The sequence below is a fragment of the Equus asinus genome, chromosome 7, assembly GCF_041296235.1.
Source record: "Equus asinus isolate D_3611 breed Donkey chromosome 7, EquAss-T2T_v2, whole genome shotgun sequence".
Taxonomy (NCBI): domain Eukaryota; kingdom Metazoa; phylum Chordata; class Mammalia; order Perissodactyla; family Equidae; genus Equus; species Equus asinus.
Genome location: NC_091796.1, coordinates 24,870,715 through 24,892,140, shown reverse-complemented (window position 1 = coordinate 24,892,140; position 21,426 = coordinate 24,870,715). Strand labels below are relative to the sequence as shown.

At 37.3% G+C, this 21,426-nt stretch overlaps 1 protein-coding gene across 1 annotated transcript in view; it reads left to right on the top strand.

Annotated features, from left to right (window-relative positions):
* ME2 (malic enzyme 2) overlaps positions 1 to 15,934 on the top strand; it is a 55,499-nt gene extending 39,565 nt beyond the window's left edge. Inside the window, exons 13-16 of the mRNA XM_014846682.3 lie at positions 1,368 to 1,470; positions 9,868 to 9,938; positions 10,861 to 10,959; positions 15,057 to 15,934. Of these exons, the coding sequence (XP_014702168.1) occupies positions 1,368 to 1,470; positions 9,868 to 9,938; positions 10,861 to 10,959; positions 15,057 to 15,224 (441 nt within the window). The 3' untranslated portion in view covers positions 15,225 to 15,934. The remainder of the gene's footprint in view (positions 1 to 1,367; positions 1,471 to 9,867; positions 9,939 to 10,860; positions 10,960 to 15,056) is intronic.
* The last annotated feature ends 5,492 nt before the right edge of the window (positions 15,935 to 21,426 follow it).

Below are 21,426 nucleotides of genomic sequence, written 5' to 3'. Positions count from 1 at the left end.
AATACTGGTGCCACAAAAATAATCTGTATTATTATACACATTATTATTGTGGTAACATGTATGGCATTCACCATGAAATAACCTAAAACCTAATCTTCAAAGAAACATTGTTGTCACAAGGAGAGCTATGCTTAGAACAGGTAGAGAATAATAGCTCCCTATAGAAAACCATACAGCTGTCTGGAGTTGTGGGTCCAGGATAGTCACCTGGGCCCACCACTGGCAGAGTTAACTTGCTTCTACGCTTAAACCTTGTATCATTTTGAAATTGAAAGTATGTCTTGTGAAAGTAATAATTACTATACATTGTGGACTTTCAGATTGTCCAAAGGCTCAAATACTTGAGTGTTAAATCCACTGATGCCAAGGGTCTGTTATATTTCAAAGAATAATCACTCTTGGTATAATGCACATTTTTAGATCTACAGAAAAGCAGACAAAGCAAAGGTCTAAACACATCATAATTCTGCTGAATGTTCAGGTGTCATGTCAGTGACAAAACAATATATAAAGTATTTCTAAATTAACTTTCTGGTACTTTTCAATTTTGTGGGCATCTAATTCTCTTAGAAAAACTGAATGTGTTAGTAGTATTTATTATATGCCATTCTAGAGCACAGTACTAAAATTGATGTATACAACAAATTTGGAGACTCATTTTTATTTAACAAGGCAACATGCCATGTTTTTCTGAGGTAATAGTGTGGTTATACAATATTCTTGTGTTATAAACTGCCTAACTGGGGGGCATTATAGCATACTAACAGACCACAGGCTTTGGAGTTATAAAATATCTGGATTCAAGTTGAACTGCTACCATTGTGAGTGTGACTTTTTACAAAGTACTTGGAAATAGCTAAGCCTTAGCTTGCTGAGATTTTTTCTTTTATATCAGTGAAATGGAAATTATGGTGATCTCATAAGGCTTTTGTGTGGGCTAAATTAACTGAGTTAACACCCGTGGGGCACCTGGTACAGTGGCAAAACCAGCAAATGTACAGTCAGTGGTTGCCATTTAATATTTTTGATGTTTTCCCCTTCTTTCACAGATGTTTACAGCACCTTTTATTATTGGCGATGGTATTTGTTGGCCCTCTACATTTTTAAAGAAAATAGAAGCGTTAGGTTTTTTAAAGTTAACTAATGGACATTTTTCAACTTTATTTGCATGTATGCTATGCACAGAACAAACTTCATTCCAGTAAGGGTTTTAAGGAGAAAATCATGTTTTATAGTAAATTTATGCCTGTTTGTTAGTAATATATTGGTCTGCTTTACTACAAGATTTAACTTTGGGTGAATTTACCTCAATTTTCTAGTCCCCTTATATAAAGTAACAAAATTGAGGTTATTTCATTTCTTAACAGGGAAGGTGTTTGTTTGCCAGTGGCAGTCCATTTGGGCCAGTGAAACTCAGCGATGGGCAGCTCTTTACCCCAGGTCAAGGAAACAATGTATATATTTTTCCAGGTAAATGCCACATTATTTGTTATAGAGTAATAATTACATAAAAATACTTCATGAAATTCTTTAGAATTTAAGATTAAAACGAACAACAGGATTTTGGTATGAATGTACAAGGAAACTCGAGGAATTCAGTGCTCTGTTTCCACTGAAAATTTATTTATTCATACCTTTAAACTTGTTTTTATTATAGAAATAATGTAGTACATGGTCATAAAAATGCAGAAGGAACAGAATGGTTTAAATATTTAACCCTCTTGATCTCCTCTTGGTACCTCCTTATCACGCTTCTCAGCTATAACCACTGTCACTGGTTTGCTTTGAGCTTTTCTGGCAGTGACCATCATGACTGATACACTGATCTCCCCTTACCTTGATTCTTCCAACTCCAGACTGTATGTGTGAACTTCCCCCTGTGAAAGAGAAGCAATAGTACACACATACCTCCTAACACCTTGCTTCCTCTCTCCCTCCCAATTTGTGTTACTGCTTTTAGTTTTCCTAGTAGTTACCACCTCAATTTTGGTTAGTTAATAATTGTGGAGCAGTTTTCTTTGACATTTGCGTCCTGTTCTGTTGTTTTCCATGCTCGTCTACGGATGGATTCTGAAATTACGTGATTATGTCATTCATGTCTAAACAAGAGGGTGATTTGATAAATATAATGGAACATGCCATTCTACATCACAAAATTTTTACGCTCAGAGTCTTTGAAGTGTCAAGTATAATGAATCCTCCTTTAATTTCTTGCCAGCTTTCTTCATTTCTCCTTGATCCTACTCCACAACAAACTGCTTCTTGTGTCCCGTGTTCTTATTCTTCTCTCGTGTGCATGTGCACTGTTCTTCTCTGTCTTGGTCTCATTTTTCTGGAATACATCTTTGAGTAAGTTTTTTTTATAAAGCATGGACAAAAACTTCCTGAGTTTTTACATATCTGAAAATGTCTTTATTTTGTCCTCTTGCTTGATAGTTTAGTTGAGTAGAGATTTATAGATTCAAAGTCGTTGTCTTCAGACCTTTGCAAACATTTCTCCATTCACTTTTCGTGGCCAGTGTTGCTGATGAGAAATCTGTTAGTGAGATTCTCATTCCTTTATACATACTAGCTTTTTCTCCCTAAAAAGGTTTAAAATTTTTTTCTTAATCTTTAGATTTCTGAAAGGTTAGTGGGAAGCATCCAGGTTTGGGCTTATTTCCATTTATTATGCATTTCTGTAGGCAGGCCAATTCACTGTATTGTCTTTTACAAAGGACTTTTTTGGTTTTTGTTTCTTTCTGTTTTTCCCTTATGGAACTTATTTTAGACCATGGTCAAATCCCTGTATTGTCCTTGACTTGTAAATTTTATTTCATATTTTCACCTCTGCCTTTTTTATTCCATAAAATGGGGGATTTCTGTAGTGTTCATTTGTTCATCTGTATCTGTTCTGGTTTTTAGGACTTATGGTATATGTTTTGTTTCAACAGTCTTTTTTCTTTTTATTATGGAAAATTTCAAACATAGACAAAAGTAGAGGGAAGAATGAAGTCCCACGTTCCAGTCTCACACATTTTAGCAGTTACCAACATGTAGCCAGTCTTATGTAATCCATGTTCCTACCCACTCCACCTTCCCTGAGCTATTTGAAGCAAATCAGAGACATCCTATAATTTCATTAATAACTACTTCAGTATGTATCTCTAAAAGAGTAAATTAAAAAAAAAAAACATAACCATAATACTGGTATCACACCACAGGAAATTAACAGTGATTGCTTAATATCATATATCATCAATTCAGAAAGTTGAAGTGTTATTTTTGTATTCCCATACCTTTTTAAATCCTAGAATCACTCTTTTTCAATAGCCACTTTTATTTTTTTTTAAGATTGCAGTATCCTTTCTGATCTCTCCAGAGAGTTAATTAAGATTCTTTTAAGTATTTCTTCCTTTGTGCTGTTTATTTTCCATAAATTTCTGGTTATCCTTAGTTGTTTATTCATTTTAATGAAAGACTATGTAAAATAGGAATTTGGTATGAATTTCCTTTGTACTTGTGTCTTTCTCCTTGAGGGCCCCTCCTGGAATAGCTGACAGCAGGATCTTAACTAAGATTTCATGACAGGTAGATTTATACCATACATAGGCTAGCATCAAGCAGGCATGTTATAACTGTTATCAAAGTAAAGATGTTTAGCCTGTGAATATCCTAGTGCTTTTGTATGTGAACTTCCCTCATTTTCCCCCGTGTAGTTGTGGTTGTCTAGAGTTCTGCCCCGATTGGCTCTTGACCCAGCATCTATAGTAGAAACTCTCCTGTCACTGATGATCTCTTTCTAGAACTTGATAATGCTCAAAATCAATCTACTCCATCCAGCAATATTTCTATGGCATAAAGGCATAAGAGCATGGAAGAGCATTCTTTTCTGCTGATTTTAACAGCCATTTTTATATCATATTTGACTAAGAAGGAATTTGGCAATTGATTACTTTTACACTACACTTCAAAGTCCTAACTTTGTTAATAACAGTAATTAGCAATATAAATTTAGAGGTAAAAATGACGTGGTAATGGAGGTTAAAATGGGCTTAAAACAAGGAGGATTGGCCTAAAGTCTGTTAATAAAGCAATTAAAAACTTAAGGTTCTGGTACTGTTTGAATTACCTAGTCCAGCAATTATAATGACTGGATGATATAACCACAACAATAAAACCTTAAAAGGGTCAAACTGCTAATAAGATGCTGACTAATAAAATATTGGAGAATTCTGGATCAAGATTAGGGAGAGGAGTAAGCCCAGAGGTGAACCAGCATTTGAAGGAGTTTTGCACTGCAAGCATTCTCTGATCAGGAAGGTGGCTGAGAGCTAAAGCTGTACTTTTCGTGGAGGGAAGACAAGAGCTGGAGTCTGGCACCTGCCAAGGATGGGATCCTAGTGAACCACCTCCCATTTGGGGCTGAAACTCTCAAGAGCTGGCCCTTGGAATATGGGTGGAGTTTGTATATGCCATCAGTGATCTAGAAAACCTCAAGCCTTTGCTTTGGCCTGCCAGTGCCCACAAGTCCCTGGCAGAAGCAAACAGAAATCTTCTCTGGAATTAGATAACACTATGCTAGCCTTCAAGTTACTTTTACAAATAAGTTTTCAAATACAACCCCAGTTAAAAAATAAAAGATAATGAGACATTTGAGGGAAACAATAGAAAGAATAAACAAATGGGACTTCATCAGACTAAAGAGCTTCTTCAAGGCAAGGGAAAACAGGATTGAAACAAAAAAACAGCCCACTAATTGGGAAAAAATATTTACAAGTTATTTATCCGACAAAGGGTTAATCTCCATAATATGTAAAGAACTCACACAGCTCAACAACAAAAAATCAAACAAGCCAATCAAAAAATGGGCAGGGGACATGAACAGACATTTCTCCAAAGAAGAGATACGTGAATGGACACATGAAAAGATGCTCATCATCACTAATCATCAGGGAAATGCAAATCAAAACTACACTAAGATACCACCTTATACCTGTTAGAATGGCAAAAATATCCAAAACCAAGAGTGACGAATGTTGGAGAGGCTGTGGAGAAAAAGGAACCCTCACACACTGTTAGTGGGAATGCAAACTGGTGCAGCCACTATGGAAGACAGTATGGAGATTTCTCAAAAAGTTAAAAATAGAAATACCTTATGACCCAGCCATTCCCACTACTGGGTATCTATCCTAAGAACCTGAAATCAGCAATTCCAAAAGTCCCATGCACCCCTATGTTCATCGCAGCATCACTCACAATAGCCAAGTCATGGAACCAACCTAAGTGCCCAGCAACTGATGATTGGATAAAGAAGATATGGTATGTATATACAATGGAAAACTACTCAGCCATAAAAAGGGACAAAGTCGTCCCATTCACAACAACATGGATAGACCTTGAGGGTATTATGTTGAGTGAAATAAACCAGACAGAGAAAGACGAACTCTGTATGACTCCACTCATAGGTGGTAGTTAATATATAGACAAAGAGAACTGATCGGTGGTTACCAGGGGAAGGGGGGGGGGGTGTGGGGGGAGGGCACTAGGGGTGAAGTGGTGTACCTACAACATGACTAATAATGATGTACAACTGTAATTTCACAAAGTTGTTAACTATCATAATCTTAATAAAAAAAAATTTTTAAGCTTAAAAAAAAAAGATAATGAGACATATAAAGCAGCAAGACAACACAAGCCAAAAGTAGCAGAAACAACTAGAAAACTCTGGAACTCTAGATATCAGACAAGTGCTATGAAGCAAATATGTTTTTATGTTTACGGAGATAAAAGTCAAGCTTTAAAAATTCAGCTAAGTAATACTAAAATCTAGAATTGAAAAATACAATAAATTAAGAACTCAGTGAATGAGGTTTATAGCAGATTAGACCAAAGAGAATTAATAAACTTGAGGATAGACCAGAAGAAAGGATCCAGAGACCAAAAAAGGAAAATATAGGAAAACAGGTAAGATATATTCCTTTAATCGATAGGCTTTTAATTGAAGTCCCAACAGAAGAGAGTGAGAATGCAGCAGAGGCAGTATTTGCAGGCCTCGTGGCTGAGAATTTCTTAGAACTGATGAATGTCATCAATACACAGTATTCAGGAAGCTCAGTAAAACCCATGCAGGATAAATAAAAAGAAACCCACACTTAGGAATATCATTGTGAGGCTTCAGAAAATAACAAGGAGAAGACTATGCGGCCAGAGCAAAAAGATTTCCTTCAAGAAGCAACTGGTAGAATGACAACTGACTCCTCCACAAGGACAAGATGCCAGAAGGCAGTGGAATGAGCTATTTCAGTTGCTCAGACAAAATACTAAGCTGGAGTTCATTACACAGTGAAAATATCTTTCAAGGATTAAGGCAAAATGAAGACATTATTAGAAAAACAGAGGATTCACCACCTGCAGACCTGTGAGAAAGGAGAAGAAATTCTAAAGAGTGTTCCTTAGGCAGAAGAAAAATAACCCTAGCTAGAAGCTCAGAGATGTGGAAGGAATGAAGAGCCAAGAAAGTTGTGAATCTGTGAGTTAAACAAAATGAATGTTGTATATAGAGAGCAAAACAATAAAACGTGGGATTTTGAAAAATACAGAGACAAAACTAAAATACACAATAGTAATAGCCTATCAGTTAAATAAACTGTTACAAGGGACTTGCATTGTCTGGTAGGAGGGTACATTAAAACTAACATGGAATTTTGACAAGGGTGCATCTTACAAATTTTAGGATAATCACTAAAAGAAAAACTTCCAAACTTCGGTAAGAGAATGTTAGGGTAGGAAATGAAATGATTAAAAACAAAATTCAAAAGGCAAGAAGAGGAAAAGGAACATAGAATAGACAAGTCAAATATAAGAATACAATAGATGTTGCCCCATTTAAGTAACCACATTAAATATAGATGGAACAAATGCTCTACTTTAAAAGATATATATATTATCTGAAAGCTAGATCAAAATAAGAGGCTATTAACCACCTGATCTTCTTCCCGTCCCTGGTTAATTGGGTGACCGTATTTCCCCATTCTGGTCAAAGATTGTTGCAATACTTTTTTTTTTTTTTTTTTTTTTGAGGAAGATTAGCCCTGAGCTAACTACTGCCAATCCTCTTCTTCTTGCTGAGGAAGACTGGCCCTGAGCTAACATCCATGCCCATCTTCCTCCACTCTACATGTGGGACGCCTACCACAGCGTGGCTTTTGCCAAGTGGTGCCATGTCCATACCCGGGATCCAAACCGGCGAACCCCAGGCTGCCAAGAAGCAGAACGTGCGAACTTAACCACTGCGCCATGGGGCCGGCCCCTGTCGCAATACTTTTTGAATAATTTAAAACAGAGAATTGCTAGACTGGGAGACACCAGACATAGTTGAGGACAGAGGTGCCAGAAAATAGGGAGATTAAAAGCCAGGTGACTCCAGCGATGCTCAGAGTGGGCAGGCTCCATCCTGGTGCTCATAGCTAACAATCATTTTTTTAGTTCCTAACCCTTATATATGAGAAACACTAAAAGACTGCTAGTTATCTAAGGAAAATCTCTAATATGAACAATTTCTTTCATAAAAGAGACTAAAGTAGACAAATAGAAAAAAGCAGTTTAGGAAAAGGGGCCGGTCCTGTGGTTGAGTGGGTAAGTTCACATGCTCTGCTTCGGCAGCCTGGGGTTTGCTGGTTTGGATCCTGGGCGCAAACCTACACAACGCTCATCAATCTATGCTGTGGCGGCATCCCACATAGAAGAACTAGAGAGATGTGCAGCTAGGATATACAACTATGTACTTGGGCTTTGGGAAGAAAAAGAAAAAAAAGAGGAAGATTGGCAACAGATGTGAGCTCAGGGCCAACTTCCTCACCCAAAAAAAAAAAAAAAAGCATACCAATAAAAAGAAAAAAGCAGCTTAGGAAAATATAAGGATTATGTGGGGAGAAGAAAAGTTAAAAAATAAACTATCCATGTCCTCATAGAGACAAAATATTATATTCCAGAAACAAGACAGAATTTTATTTTTTTTTAATTAGAAAACAAAAATGAGCTCTTGAAAATGAAAAGTTTGATAGCAGAAGGATTATAAAAAACAAGTTGAGGGGCGGGCCCCATGGCTGAGTGGTTAAGTTCACACGCTCCGCTTCAGTGGCCCAGGGTTTCCCTGGTTTGGATCCTGGTGCGGACATGGCACTGCTCATCAGGCCATGCTGAGGCGGCATCCCACATAGCTGAACTAGAAGGTCCTACAACTAGAATATACGACTGTGTACTGGGGGGTTTTGGGGAGAAGAAGATGAAAAAAAAGATTGGCAAGAAATGTTAGCTCAGGTGCCAATCTTAAAAAAAAAAGTTGAAGTCACTTAGAAATTGAGCAAAGAACAGGAGATGGAAAACAAAGAAAAGAAGAAAATTAGAGGACTAGTCCAGGAGGTACAATATCAGAAAACAAATTTCAGGGAGAAAGAACAGAAAAATGGAGGGAAGGAAATTATTAAAGACTTCATGAACATTTCTCAAAACTGAAAGACCCAAGTTGCCAGATAGGAAGGGCCCACCCACCAAGTGCCAAACATGGTGGGTGAAAGTAACCCACCTTAAGGCACATGATTGTCACAATTGCAGAATGTTAGGTACAAAAAAAAAAATCCTACACACTCCCAGAGACACAACAGAAAGATCATCACTGAAAAAGGATCTGGGATCAAATTGGCATTGGACTTGCCAGCAACACTGGAAGCTAGAAGGTATTGGAATAATGCCTCACAGTTCTGAAGGAAAATTATTTCCAAACTAGAATTCGAAACCCAAGCTATCAAATGAGTGGAAAGTAGTAAAAAAAAAAAAGGGGGGGGGGTGGAATGCAGGATTTCAAAAAATGTATCTCCCATGCACTATTTTTCAGAAAACTACGGGAGAATATATCCTGCCAAAAAGAGGGAGTAACCAAAAACTAGGAAGAAGCAGGATTTAGGAAATGGACCCAACTTGGAAAGAAGCAAAGAGAATCCCCATAAAGATAAAGGGATTTTCCAGGATGACAACTCTGTATGTGGGCTGGAGAGCCGCTGGAGCAGATCGGAGTTTCAGCAGAGATTTATTCTAGAGAATGAAATTAGAGAATCTGTGAGGTGGCTGAAATAGAAGATTTAGACCATTGAGTGAGAGTCTCAGCGTGAAATAATTTTAAGTGCTGAAAACTCAGAGGAACCTACAGCAGGACAGTAACTTCAGGAAGATAAAAAGTTACAGCAGAAGAGGGAAAGTAATCATGATACACTGTTACTACATGGCTCGGCTGCGAGTAGCATTTATGAAGTCATAATAATATAAACATTGAGTATGGACTCAACTCAAATTATGCTCTAACTGTATTGGGAAGAAGGGAGAAGGCTGGAAACATGAAAGAAAGCTAAATGCTTATTTTCCACAGGAAGGAGTCAGTGAGTCAAAAGTCAATGAGAAGAATGTAAGCAAGCTGTCTGAGCGAGAGAGAGAAATACTAAAATCATCAGCTGAAAGAATTGAAAGCACTTGCCTCTGCACAGCAAGCAATGGAGGGTTGGAGGCGGGCTGGGGATGGATGTTTTGTGTAACAAGTGTTAATGAATTGGATTCATTTGAATTTTATTAAATGTAGAACTAAATTGAGAAAACCCATTTGGTACTTCTCAAGTTATTTGTTGTAGTAGATAATTGTAACAGTTAAAGATCATTTGATTTTTAACTCTCAGATTTCTGTTTTCTCTTGGCTGCTTTGTTTTGGGGTGGGGACGGGGTACTGTTAGGGGTGGTAGTGAGTTACCATTAATTTGCTTTAAATGGAGGAATTTATTTGGCTCCTTTCATAATTTGAAAAGTAACCTGACTAAATAAACTATTTAAAATGTGTTCTAGGCGTGGCTTTAGCAGTTATTCTCTGTAACACCCGGCATATTAGTGACCATGTTTTCCTGGAAGCTGCAAAGGTAAATGTTTTAAATACTGTTTGGTTATTTTATAAAGGATGAATTATAGAGATGAATGGATCTTAATTAAAAGCAGAGAGAGAATGGGTTAAATCTGCCTTATGAATGGAAAGGAAGTTACTCATCTATTGCTTTTTTGATCTGCCCATCTACTTTTGCATAGAATTACTTTTTTTCAAATGTTTGAGTGTAAGCTAGGAATCCTTTCATATTTCTAACACATATACTATACTTGTATTATAGATATCGGAAGGTAGCATTGTGACAATAGATAAACTATAACTCTTTTTTTTTTTTTTTTGAGGAAGATTAGCCCTGAGCTAACATCTGGCACCATTCCTCCTCTTTTTGCTGAGGAAGATTGGCCCTGAGCTAACATCTGTCCCCATCTTCCTCTATTTTGTGTGTGGGACGCTTGCCACAGCATGGCTTGATAAGTGGTGCTAGATCCATGCCTCGGATCCGAACCAGCAAACCCTGAGCCGCCAAAGCAGAACACACCAACTTAACTGCTACACCACTGGGCTGGCCCCAACTCCTTACGTTTTTTTAATAGACAATTACTGGTTTATTTGGAGTGCTGGCCTATTGGAGTTTCCAGACTTTACGATGAGTTTTGAAGAACTCACATTAATACAAATGTTAACGTCTCTTTTCATGTGGCTATTGTAATTACAGCAAACCTTCTTCGTATTAAGTAGAATATGTCAATAAGTCTTTACATCTGGTTGTTTCTTTATTGTTAGTAATGAACAGTTATTAAAACTGTTCTGCAGTGGTTTAAGTGTATTCCTGCTAGAAAAAGGGAGACTTATGATACCTGTATTATTCTCTGCTCCCCCAACCCTTCTTACCATTTTATTAGGTCCTCTTTATTCTGTGTTATTTAAACAAAAGTAAAATGTTGTTTTTTCCTCCTCAGGCACTGACAAGTCAATTGACAGATAAGGAGCTCGCTCAAGGGAGACTCTACCCACCACTTGCTAATATTCAGGAAGTTTCTATTAACATTGCTATTAAAGTAAGTAATAATTTATACCTCTTCACATAAATTTTAATGGTGTTTTCTTATGCAGTAACACAAGCTTATTAGAGAAAAATCTGAAACATTTAGAAGGTGCAAAGCAGAAATTTTAGATCACCTATATTCTTACTACCAGAATGTAACCCATATTATTATTTTGGATTTGGTGCTTCTAGTCTTTTTTCTTCCCAGGTACATAGATATACACACACGTGAACAGTCAACTGTGCCTATTTTTATAGTTGGTTTCTCACTGCACTTTTTTCCACTTAATATGTTATGAGCCTTCTCCCATGTAAATGAATAATAACTGCCAAATTATTGTTAAATATTTCAGGAAAAAAGTACTGATTTACATTGCACCTGTTAGGTGTGAGTCTATCTGTTTTCCCACACTTTTGCCAGTACTTAGAATTATTATTTTTTTAATCTTGCATATTTATTAGGTGAAAGTATCTCATTTTTATTTAAAGCATTTACTTTATTATTAGATTGAAAAATTTTTGTGTTCCGTGAACAATTGCATTTCTCCCATGAACTGCTCCTTCATGACCTTTGCTTGTTTCTATAGTATGACGTTTGTATTTCTACTTTCTGATACTGATTTATAAGGGCTCTTTATTAAGGGTAGTGATCCTTCTGTTTGCTCTGGCACGGGCATTTTCCCATTTGTTATTTATTTTAACTTTCAGAATTGTTTGACATGGATTTTTCAAAGTATTTTTAATGGAAAGATCTGTTGTTTCCTCATCTTTTATGAATGTTAGTGCCTTCTCCCACTCCAATATCATAAATATCTACCTGCATTTTTTAATAACATAAAGCTTTTTTTTTTTTTTTTTGGTGAGGAAGTTTTGCTCTGAGCTAGCACCTGTTGCCAGTCTTCCTCTTTTTTTTTTCTTTTGCTTGAGAAGATTAGCCCTGAGCTAACACCTGTGCCAGTCTTCCTCTATTTTGTATGTGGGTCACCACCACAGCATGGCTTGATGAGTGGTATATGTCCATGCCCAGGATCCGAATCTGCGAACCTGGGCTGCTGAAGCAAAGCATGCTACTACGCCATAGGGCCGGCCCCAATATAAAACTGTTTAATCCCTCTGATAGTTATTTTAGCGTATGATGTGGGACAGAACCATTTTTTTTCTGAGTAGTTAACCACTTGCCCCAGCACTAATTGATTGAGAACCCTCCTTTTAACATAAAATTCTTGATTCTCTTACTGGGATTCTGTTCCTGACCATATTTGGCTATTACTAGGCACTGTTTTAATTATTATAGTATGTATAATGTGTATTATTTGATACTATATATTTCCCATCACTCTGGTTTTTCAGTATTTTATATTCTAAACTGTTTATTCTTTTGGTTGAATTTTTCTATCAGTTTTTAATTCACAGAAAACTGCAACTATGTATGAAACTGTCACATTTATAAATTATTTTTTATTTTCCTAGATATTTAAAAAATTTTGTTATTCTTTATAATAAAGACTTTTCTTTCCATATGTATTTCCTTGCTGGTCATTTCTAATATATAAGGAAGGTATTAATTTTTATGAATTTACTTGATAACTAATTTCTTTGAACAATCTTAATTCTTTTAATAGTTCTCAGTTAATGCTTTTGGCATTGTTGAATCATCTGTGAATAATTTCTTTTTCTCTTTTTAATATATGTAAGCTTTTTTTTCTGCTATCTTACTAAATTAGTTGGTATTTAAGAGCAATTTTAAGCAATTGGGTTGATAAGGGCATCCTTATATTTTAATATTAAATGTAATGCTAGCTTTTGATTGAAATAAGTATTTATCTTTTTAAAGAAATAGACTTCTATTCCTAGTTTACTAAGATTTTCTTAAACATCAGCCTTAGATGTGGAATTTATCAACCACATTTTTGACTTAGATACTGATGATCATAAGATTTTAACCCTTTGACTATTAATATTATTATTGCATTATTTTAATACCCATAAACTAAGCAAAGATTGGGAATTGGTAAAGGATGATATGTTAAGGAAATAGCAGCCAATCCAGTTGAGCTGGAGTCTGAGTATAGGTAGGAAAATGGTAGAAGACAAGGCTTGAAAGTTTTCTGAAGGCTGGCTCATACAGATGCACAAGTGCCAGACTAAGGCATCTGAATACCTTAGTATTGCAGAACAGCTGAGGATTTTAGAGTCTAGAATTAGGATGAATAGAGTCCAATTTTAGAATTTATAGAATTATATTGCAGGTGGGATAGATTTTGGAAGATATCAGTCAAGAGATTACTGGTGTGTCCAAATGAAAGTTAGTACATGAGGAATAGAAGATGTGTGCTTGGGGTTGGTATAGGAGCAGAGCCCAAGGATCCTGTCTCTTCCCCCTTCCCGGGGGGTAGAGAGTTTGCTCCTTCCCTCCTGGCTTAGGGCTTTCATTTTTAGGAACAAGGGGTCAGGAGAGTAGGCAGTATTTTGTGTCTGTCCCCCAACCCAACCCACAGCCACTGAGCCTCTCCTTATAGGCGCCAGTCACCTCCTGCATGCCTACATGACCAAGGAGAACTCATTCTGATCTTCTTGCCCCCAACCTTTTTTGTGGGCACAAATATGTTTCCTACAATAGATTAGGAAATAATTGAAACATTTTCCCATCACAAAACAGTGAGATTGAGCTCCCGGGGCCAAGGATTATTTTTAATAACCAACATTTTTTTGTAAAGTTTTCTTCCAGAAAGCTAAAATAAACTTTAGTAGTGGTTACCATTTGGAATAGGAATTAAAGGAGGAGGAGAAAGACAATTGTTTGGATTCTTTTTTTTTTTTTTTACCATGTGTCACTACATTTTTTTTATTTTTGTTTTTTTGATGAGGAAGATTTGCCCTAAGCTAACATCTGTTGGCAATCTTCCTTTTTTTTTCTTTGCTTGATGAAAATGAGCTAACATCTGTGCCAGTCTTCCTCTGTTTTTCTGTATGTGGGATGCCTCCACAGCAAGGCTGATGAGTGGAATAGGTCTGTATCCAGGATCTGAACCTGTGAACCCAGGCCGCCAAAGGGGAGCATGCAGAACTTGAACCACTGGGCCATGGGGCTGGCCCCTACATTTTTTTTTTAAGTTAAAATAAAACCATAACTAGAGAACTTACTGTATGACAGTTACTGTGCTACGCTGTGAGGAAGCTTCTCATCCAACCTCATTTTACATCAAAACTGAGGCTCAGAGCGTTGATCTCACCTTCAGTCAAGGTTTGTGTCTTGGTTACAAAGATCGGAAATCCCCTCAAGCCAGTTTAGGAGGGAAGTGATCTAGATTAACTGTTTAGGGTCTGGGATCTAGAATCAGAATGCTTTGGATTTGAAACAAACAGTTTGAAGCTGTTTGGACAGTGAAAAACTGCTCGAAACAGTTAAGCTCTCACTTAACTACGTTGGGCAAGTTACTTAAACTCCTCATACTTTGGTGTCCTCGTGTATAAAATGAGAATAATGGTAGTACTTGCGAGGATTAAATGAGATGTCCACGTAAAGCACGGAGAACATGCCTGGCACTCAGTGGGGGTGGTGAGCTGCCATGTACAGGTTCTAGCCCTCACTTCACTCGACATTATAGTTCGTATCCAACACCTGATTTATAATCATCTCCATGTCTCTCAATCCAAATTCTAGAGCAAAAACATCTGGCTCCCTTTGGGTTAGGATTTCACCGCAGTCCAGTCAGTTATGACCGGGAAGTCAGTCTCCTACACAGCGTTTCCGCCGGGCTGTGGAGGAGGCACATGGGCTGGGCAGGTTACCCATGTAGGTCTGCTCGCCTGACACAGAGGAGAGCTTGAAATTGTTTGTTGCAGTGAAGTGTTGAGCAACTGCTAATAATTCTGCGGGAGACAGGAGACTTTAAAACACCTCGAACTTATGGTGAGATCACAGATTTTTATTTCATCTTTTAAACTTTTAATAGTTTCTGAATGCTTTGAAATGAGTCAAAGTAATGTTATTTTTTACTTGGAAAAAAAATACCATTCTTCTACATTTATTTCTATGTTTTAATAGTACTTTCCTTCTCAAATAGGTTAATACTCAGAGCCTACACAGTAATCTTATTTATTTTTCAGGTTACAGAATACCTATATGCTAATAAAATGGCTTTCCGATACCCGGAACCTGAGGACAAGGCCAAATATATTAGAGAAAGAATCTGGCGAAGTGAATACGATTCCCTGCTGCCGGATGTGTATGAATGGCCGGAGTCTGCATCGAGCCCTCCCCAGATAACGGAATAGAAGCACGCCCACTGATGAACACTTCCCATGCTTCAGAGGACTGCGTTTTTTAGACAAAAAGAGATAATGTTCTCAAATTCACGTTTTTTTCTGTGTTTTGTTCTCCCCCGCCACTTTGCCTGACTTAATTTTTCCCACGAATCTACACTTCTTTAGGGGGTATATGTGTTGACTACGTTGTTCATGCCCACCAGCACCCTGCAGTCAAATCACTAGAATGCTTTCCTTCTGATTTGTAACTCATCCCACATCGAAGAGATGTTAAAAATGTATCTGTGAATATCTTCTCTTGTGCTCTGGTTCACGCTTGCCAAAGTATTTGCTATTTACATAATAGGGACTCTTCTCTCTCTCAGCTCTTCTAGGGCTACTAAAATCAAAATTTACCCCTGTGGATATGGGTACAGAATTTTGAGAGGCCAAATTTAACCAAATTCTAAGGACAAATTGTCAGTATCTAAAAGTGTTCTTTTATTTCTGCTTCATTTTACCTTCATGCTCTGAAATTCCTTTCCCGTAGAGAGATGTAGAGAAATATGAAAGGTCTACCCTATTTATTTTCTGGAACAAAATTGAGGATTAACTATAATGTGAGAGAGAAATGGGAACTACTGCTACCTTTAGACAAATAAAATAGTCATTGTTTTCGACAGTGTATAAAAATCATAGTGTAACTTTTTTATTTAATAAAGGTGACATCTTAAATTTAATTGCTTCAATTACGCTGTTTCATTGCCCAGCTAGAAATATTTTCATTTTCTTTATTTCTAGATAATACTAAGGAGCAGGGTACAGGATACCTATTGCATAAATTATGACTGACATCCTGTGACTTTTAACAAAGTAGTCATGTGTTTCACATCTAAACGAGTCCTGCTTAGCTGGAGATGCTCTCCCCCTATTCCAGTTGTGCTGCTGTTCATTACTTGAGATAATTTTGGAATGTTGCTATGATACATCCCTTTGAATATCAGTAGTGACAACTCTTTCTCCTTTGAGGATGGATTTAATTTTTTGAAACCAGCAAAATTAATTTAGAGCTAAGTGGGGATGAATAAGGTAGGTGTTCAGACTAGGAAATGCCATCTTTAATCTCAGTAAAATGGATAATAATTGGCTAGTGAGACCAGTTTTCTTATGTGGCTTACATATTGGAGAGTTCTAAAGGAAAATCCAAAAGCATTTTGAGAAGAAGAAGTATTGCTGTAAATGTGCCTAACATAGTTGCTTTGAGGGAACAAAGTTTTCAAATGCTCATTGTAGAAATTAACTACAAGAAATTATTCACAGCTGTGTATCACCATGTACATTATTTGGTATTTCTCCTTCTCTTAAAATTAAGAGGTATTTCCTCTTAATTTTACTAAGATTTTTGTTTATTAAATATGTCCAGTACAGTTTTTATGGAAACTTTAAATATTTTAAGGAAAAAACAAGACCAAATGGCATATAGCCTACTTATTTCAATAAGACAGAAATCTTTTATCTATATATATTTTAAAAGCTGCCTATTCTCAATATGTGTTATTTACCCACCAGTATCTTAACAAGTAACAGTTCCTGGATGTAAATTAAAGAAAAAAATGTTTAATAGTTCAGCTAAGAATACAGGCAGGAACTATCAGCATGGGGGCAGGGGTGGCATAATGGCATCAAATTGGAAAAGAAACTAAAACATTTGGACCCTCTATGGAAACTTAACCCAGCAAGAAAGTAATTATTTTGAAAAACAGCAATGGAGAGTCATTTTCATTCTTTTGAATAAGGAAGAAATTCTGTAGATTAGTCCATCAAATTATTTAGTAGGGAAAAGTGAGAGTACATGTTTTTCTAATCTGGCACCACCACCTGTAGTGTGAACAAAAATTGGATTAACTAGTGAAGTAAGGTTTATTGACTATAATGGGAAAAGTGTGAAAAGATTTTGGTTACAATCTTTTTAAAGGATGGATCCTTAACCAGGAAGTTGCCTTAAAATCACCATGAAGCTTCTTTAAAATGCAGATGCCTCTGCTGCCTCCCTGCACGCCCCCTGGACCACCAGGGGCAAGAGCCCTGGCAGGTGTAGTTTCAGCAGGTCCCCAGGTGACTCTGATGCATACACACCTCCCCTGTCCCCCCAGTCGGGCCTTAAAGCAGATGGCCGCATCACCTGGAGAGCTAACTGATTCCTCCTGCCGATGCCGGGGGTGTGGCAGAGGGGGTGGGCCAAGATTCTGCATTTCTGACAAGCTCCCAGGCGATGCCCACGCCGCAGCACACAGAACACACTGAGTGCTTTGCCCTGGAGAGCGGAGTATGATGTGCAGTTTAAGCTTGGTGCTCATACAGTATGTACTTTCCATGAAAAAGATAAGTGAAATTGTGTTCTCACACGGGATTGGTTTCATCTATTTTTATGTACGGTTTTTATAGGGTGCTTATAAGAACAAAAATTACAGCACACAAACACTTTTCTGAAAATGAATACTGTTCAATGATAAATTATAGACTTCTAATGTACTTAAGTAAAACCTAGCACCTAGTTCTCATTTATGAAAGATTAGCTATCAAATGGATATTTGTTTCTTCTCTATTGTTGTCTTATGATAGGACTTATCCTATCCTTTGTCATTTCTTTCTCTAAATTAACCTCTGGAGAAATAAGATTCTACATTCTTCTTTGCAAAGGAGTTGCTGATCATTTAAGACCAAAGCATAATAATTATTAAGGGGTGTGGAGCATTATTTGCTGCTCTCGGATAACTGAGTAAGCCCAAAGAGGATGGTAGGGGAGTGGGAAAAGCCTTGCCTGAGAAAAAATACTTCATTCAAATGCTCCTGTAGCTTTTTTCCCGAATCCATTCAGTCTTCAAAGATAACGTCTTCATAGTCTTGAACAGCTTCAGGGTTCTGTGGAATTCGCCAAAATGGAGTCAGCTCTGTTGAGCATACACGATACTTGAGAACATTAATATAAATCTCAGAGCTCTCTACTGGGATTCCACTTAAAGGGACTGTCCTCAAGCATGGAATAGCACCAATCACGTATTTCCATCTAAGACAAGACCACACATATTCAAGTGCAGGCACATTGCAGACTTTATAAAAATGGCATAGATTTGTTCTCTCCTCTCAACCGATTTGATTTGCATCTAAATGTTGAAATGAAATAAATCCTCCGTAGAGAAGCTAAATAAAGTAACAATATTTAAAATATTCAAGATAATTCGACTACAGAAAACTTCTCCGTCATCTCCCTCATCTGAAATCAGGATAAGATGTTTTAATGTAAGCAGAGAAAAAGCTCAATGCTTTGTTCCAAATTTTAATAAATTCAACTGTGCCTTATTAGGACATGACTCGTTGCATAATTCCCTTAATCCTTGCCAGGAGTTACTCAGATAAACTACTGATTAGATTTTAAAACAATAATTACTTTCCTTTCTTGGATAAGGAAAATTGTGCCTCTCAAAGAGGAAAGTAAGTCAGGCTATAATATGGAAATGTGTTCATAGTTCAGTTGCATAAAAGATACAAATTAAGTCAAATGACTTTTGGGTGCTTTGTCTCTTTCTGTAACTGGTTTTTGCCAATAAACTGATTCTCTTCATATGGCTGTTTAATCTTGTTTTTTCCAAATAAACACTTACTTGCTAATTTGCTGTTTAGGAAGTTAGCCCTACATTCAGCACACTTTTTAAAGTCTTAAGACTAAGGGGAAATTTGTGGGTATATATCCTCCAGTTTTCAGTATGTCTTTTTATGGCCTAGAAAAATTATTTCCCCTTACTTTCATAATTTTAAGTGTATATTCCAGCAAATCGTTGATTCCTACATAGTCACTGAGTCATCACCAACACCTTAGGTACGTACAATTATCAAATAATGATAAACTAACTTTTATAGATAGCACCTACTTTGTGCCAGGCATTGTTCTAAGTGTCTTACATGCATCAGCATATTTAATCCTCACAATGACCTTCTCTCCCCACACCTGTTTTACAAAGAAGGACACTGGCACAGAAAGGTTAAACGCCTTGCCCAAGGTCTGCTGGTGAGTGGCAGAGCCCGGCTCCTAGCCTCAGTCCCTCTCCACGAAGAAGGGCTTCTGCGATAGGCGATTTTATCTGGATCTTAAATTCCTTATCGTCAAGAATTGTTATTTCAGATGAAAATTATTCACCTGTTCTTATAAGACTAGTCTTAGGTCATTTTTAATACATTTTACCAGTTCATTTGATTTTTACTTAGTTCCCATTTATAATTCAAATACAGTACAAACCTATTCTATCTGTTAGTCTTCAGCATTTTAAGTATTGGAGGTAAACATAAAAGATTTGGTTTTGAATTTGATAAATTACACCAAAGATTCTCAGTAGCCAGCTCACTGACATCTTTTGATTTGGTAATCGTCACAGAACCAACTGCTGTCACTTCTGTGCAAAATCAATTTCCATAGTGCTTACACACTTTGTGAATCTGCCAACGTCAATGTGAATTTGAAAATAAGATCTATTTTAAATGATATCTATTGTATTATATGCATATATATAACTTCTTCCATAGAAAGTAGCAATATAAAATATATATGTGGAAAAATGAATTTCTGAGGCCAATTTTAGCTAAATATTTGACAAAGTAAAACTTCTGCCTAATGTTTTATACTTTGCCTAATGACCTTTAAAATTAGCTGGAATTAAAACCATATTTTTGCAATTGATATTATGTTCCCTTTGATAACATCCCAAGTATTAATTATTAACTTCAAGGAAGCCACACATCACAAAAGTCATTGCTTAGCCTTTCTCACCTTTGGATTTAAGATAAAGAGATGGAATAAACAGTCTTGTAATTGCTTATGGGAATAGTAATTTAAGGGGAATGCCTTGCGTAGGGTATATGATAACCAGATCAACTTATTACAAATGGTTCCAGGAATCAGTCCAAAAACTTCAAAATGATGTGAATTGTTTTTTCTCTTTTGTGATATAAATTGTAATGAGATGTATTTTCTTTGCAAAATTTTCCAATCTTAAAAAATGCATTATGACCTTGTTTGTAAAGGCTGCTGTGTATAGGGCACTTTTAAAACTTAGTATTATCTTGGGGCTGGCCCCGTGGCCGAGTGGTTAAGTTCGCACGCTCTGCTGCAGGCGGTCCAGTGTTTCGTTGGTTCGAATCCTGGGCGCGGACATGACACTGCTCATCAAACCACGCTGAGGCAGCGTCCCACATACCACAACTAGAAGGACCCACAACGAAGAATATACAACTATGCCCCGGTGGGGGGGGCTTTGGGGAGAAAAAGGAAAAAATAAAATCTTTAAAAAAAAAAAAACTTAGTATTATCTTAAACCTTTAAACGCACTCACACAGAGTCCAGAATACTTGATCTTTCGGGGATATATTGTTAGACTTCAATTCACACGTGGAGCACTGGTTTTGCCGCTCATCTTTCCTTTTTATTGAGCTTCCTGCTCTATTTCTTTTCTTATTTATTTTAATCATAGCAGTAAAGGAATTATTTCTCACTTCCTCTCGCCCACCACATACACGTTCCAAGATTGCAATGTAAGAATACAAAATCAGGAACCACTGCATGTTGACTTTGTGATAAAGGGGAAAAACTGGTGTAACAGCCTGAGTGCTGCCTAAGTACCTGATACTGCTTATTCATTTAAACTTCACGACGAGCTTCTCAGGTGTAGGTACCGACATCTTCCCCGTTTTACAGATGTAGAATGTGAGGCGCTGAGCCATTGAGGTCATGTAGCTACTAAATTGAATCCAAGCCAGGATTCAGACCTCTTGCGTCATGGTTTGACAAAATCCAATCCTGTTTAAGCTAGACTCTCCACCTACTCTGAGCACAGCCCAGGGAGCAGAACATGGCTGCAGAAAATCACAGTCCTGCTGTGTGTCTCACTTCATAGTCACTAACTTCAAGAAACCCTTAATGCTCCTGGCATTTCCCTGCCCAGCGACTATGATATCTTCGCTGCTTTCAGGTCTCTGACATCCTCCCCCATCCTCACCCTCAGTAGATGGCCTTCCTTCCCATTTCATAGAGAAATAGGACCATCAGAAGAGAACATCCTCCAGCTCCCCTTCCCCCCAGCTCCCCAGGTACCTTAAGAAAGTGAAAAGCAGCAGCTCCTGCCCTCCAGGAGCTGGCCTGGTACTATCAGCTGTCCTTGTGTGTTTAGGAACTCAACCAGGC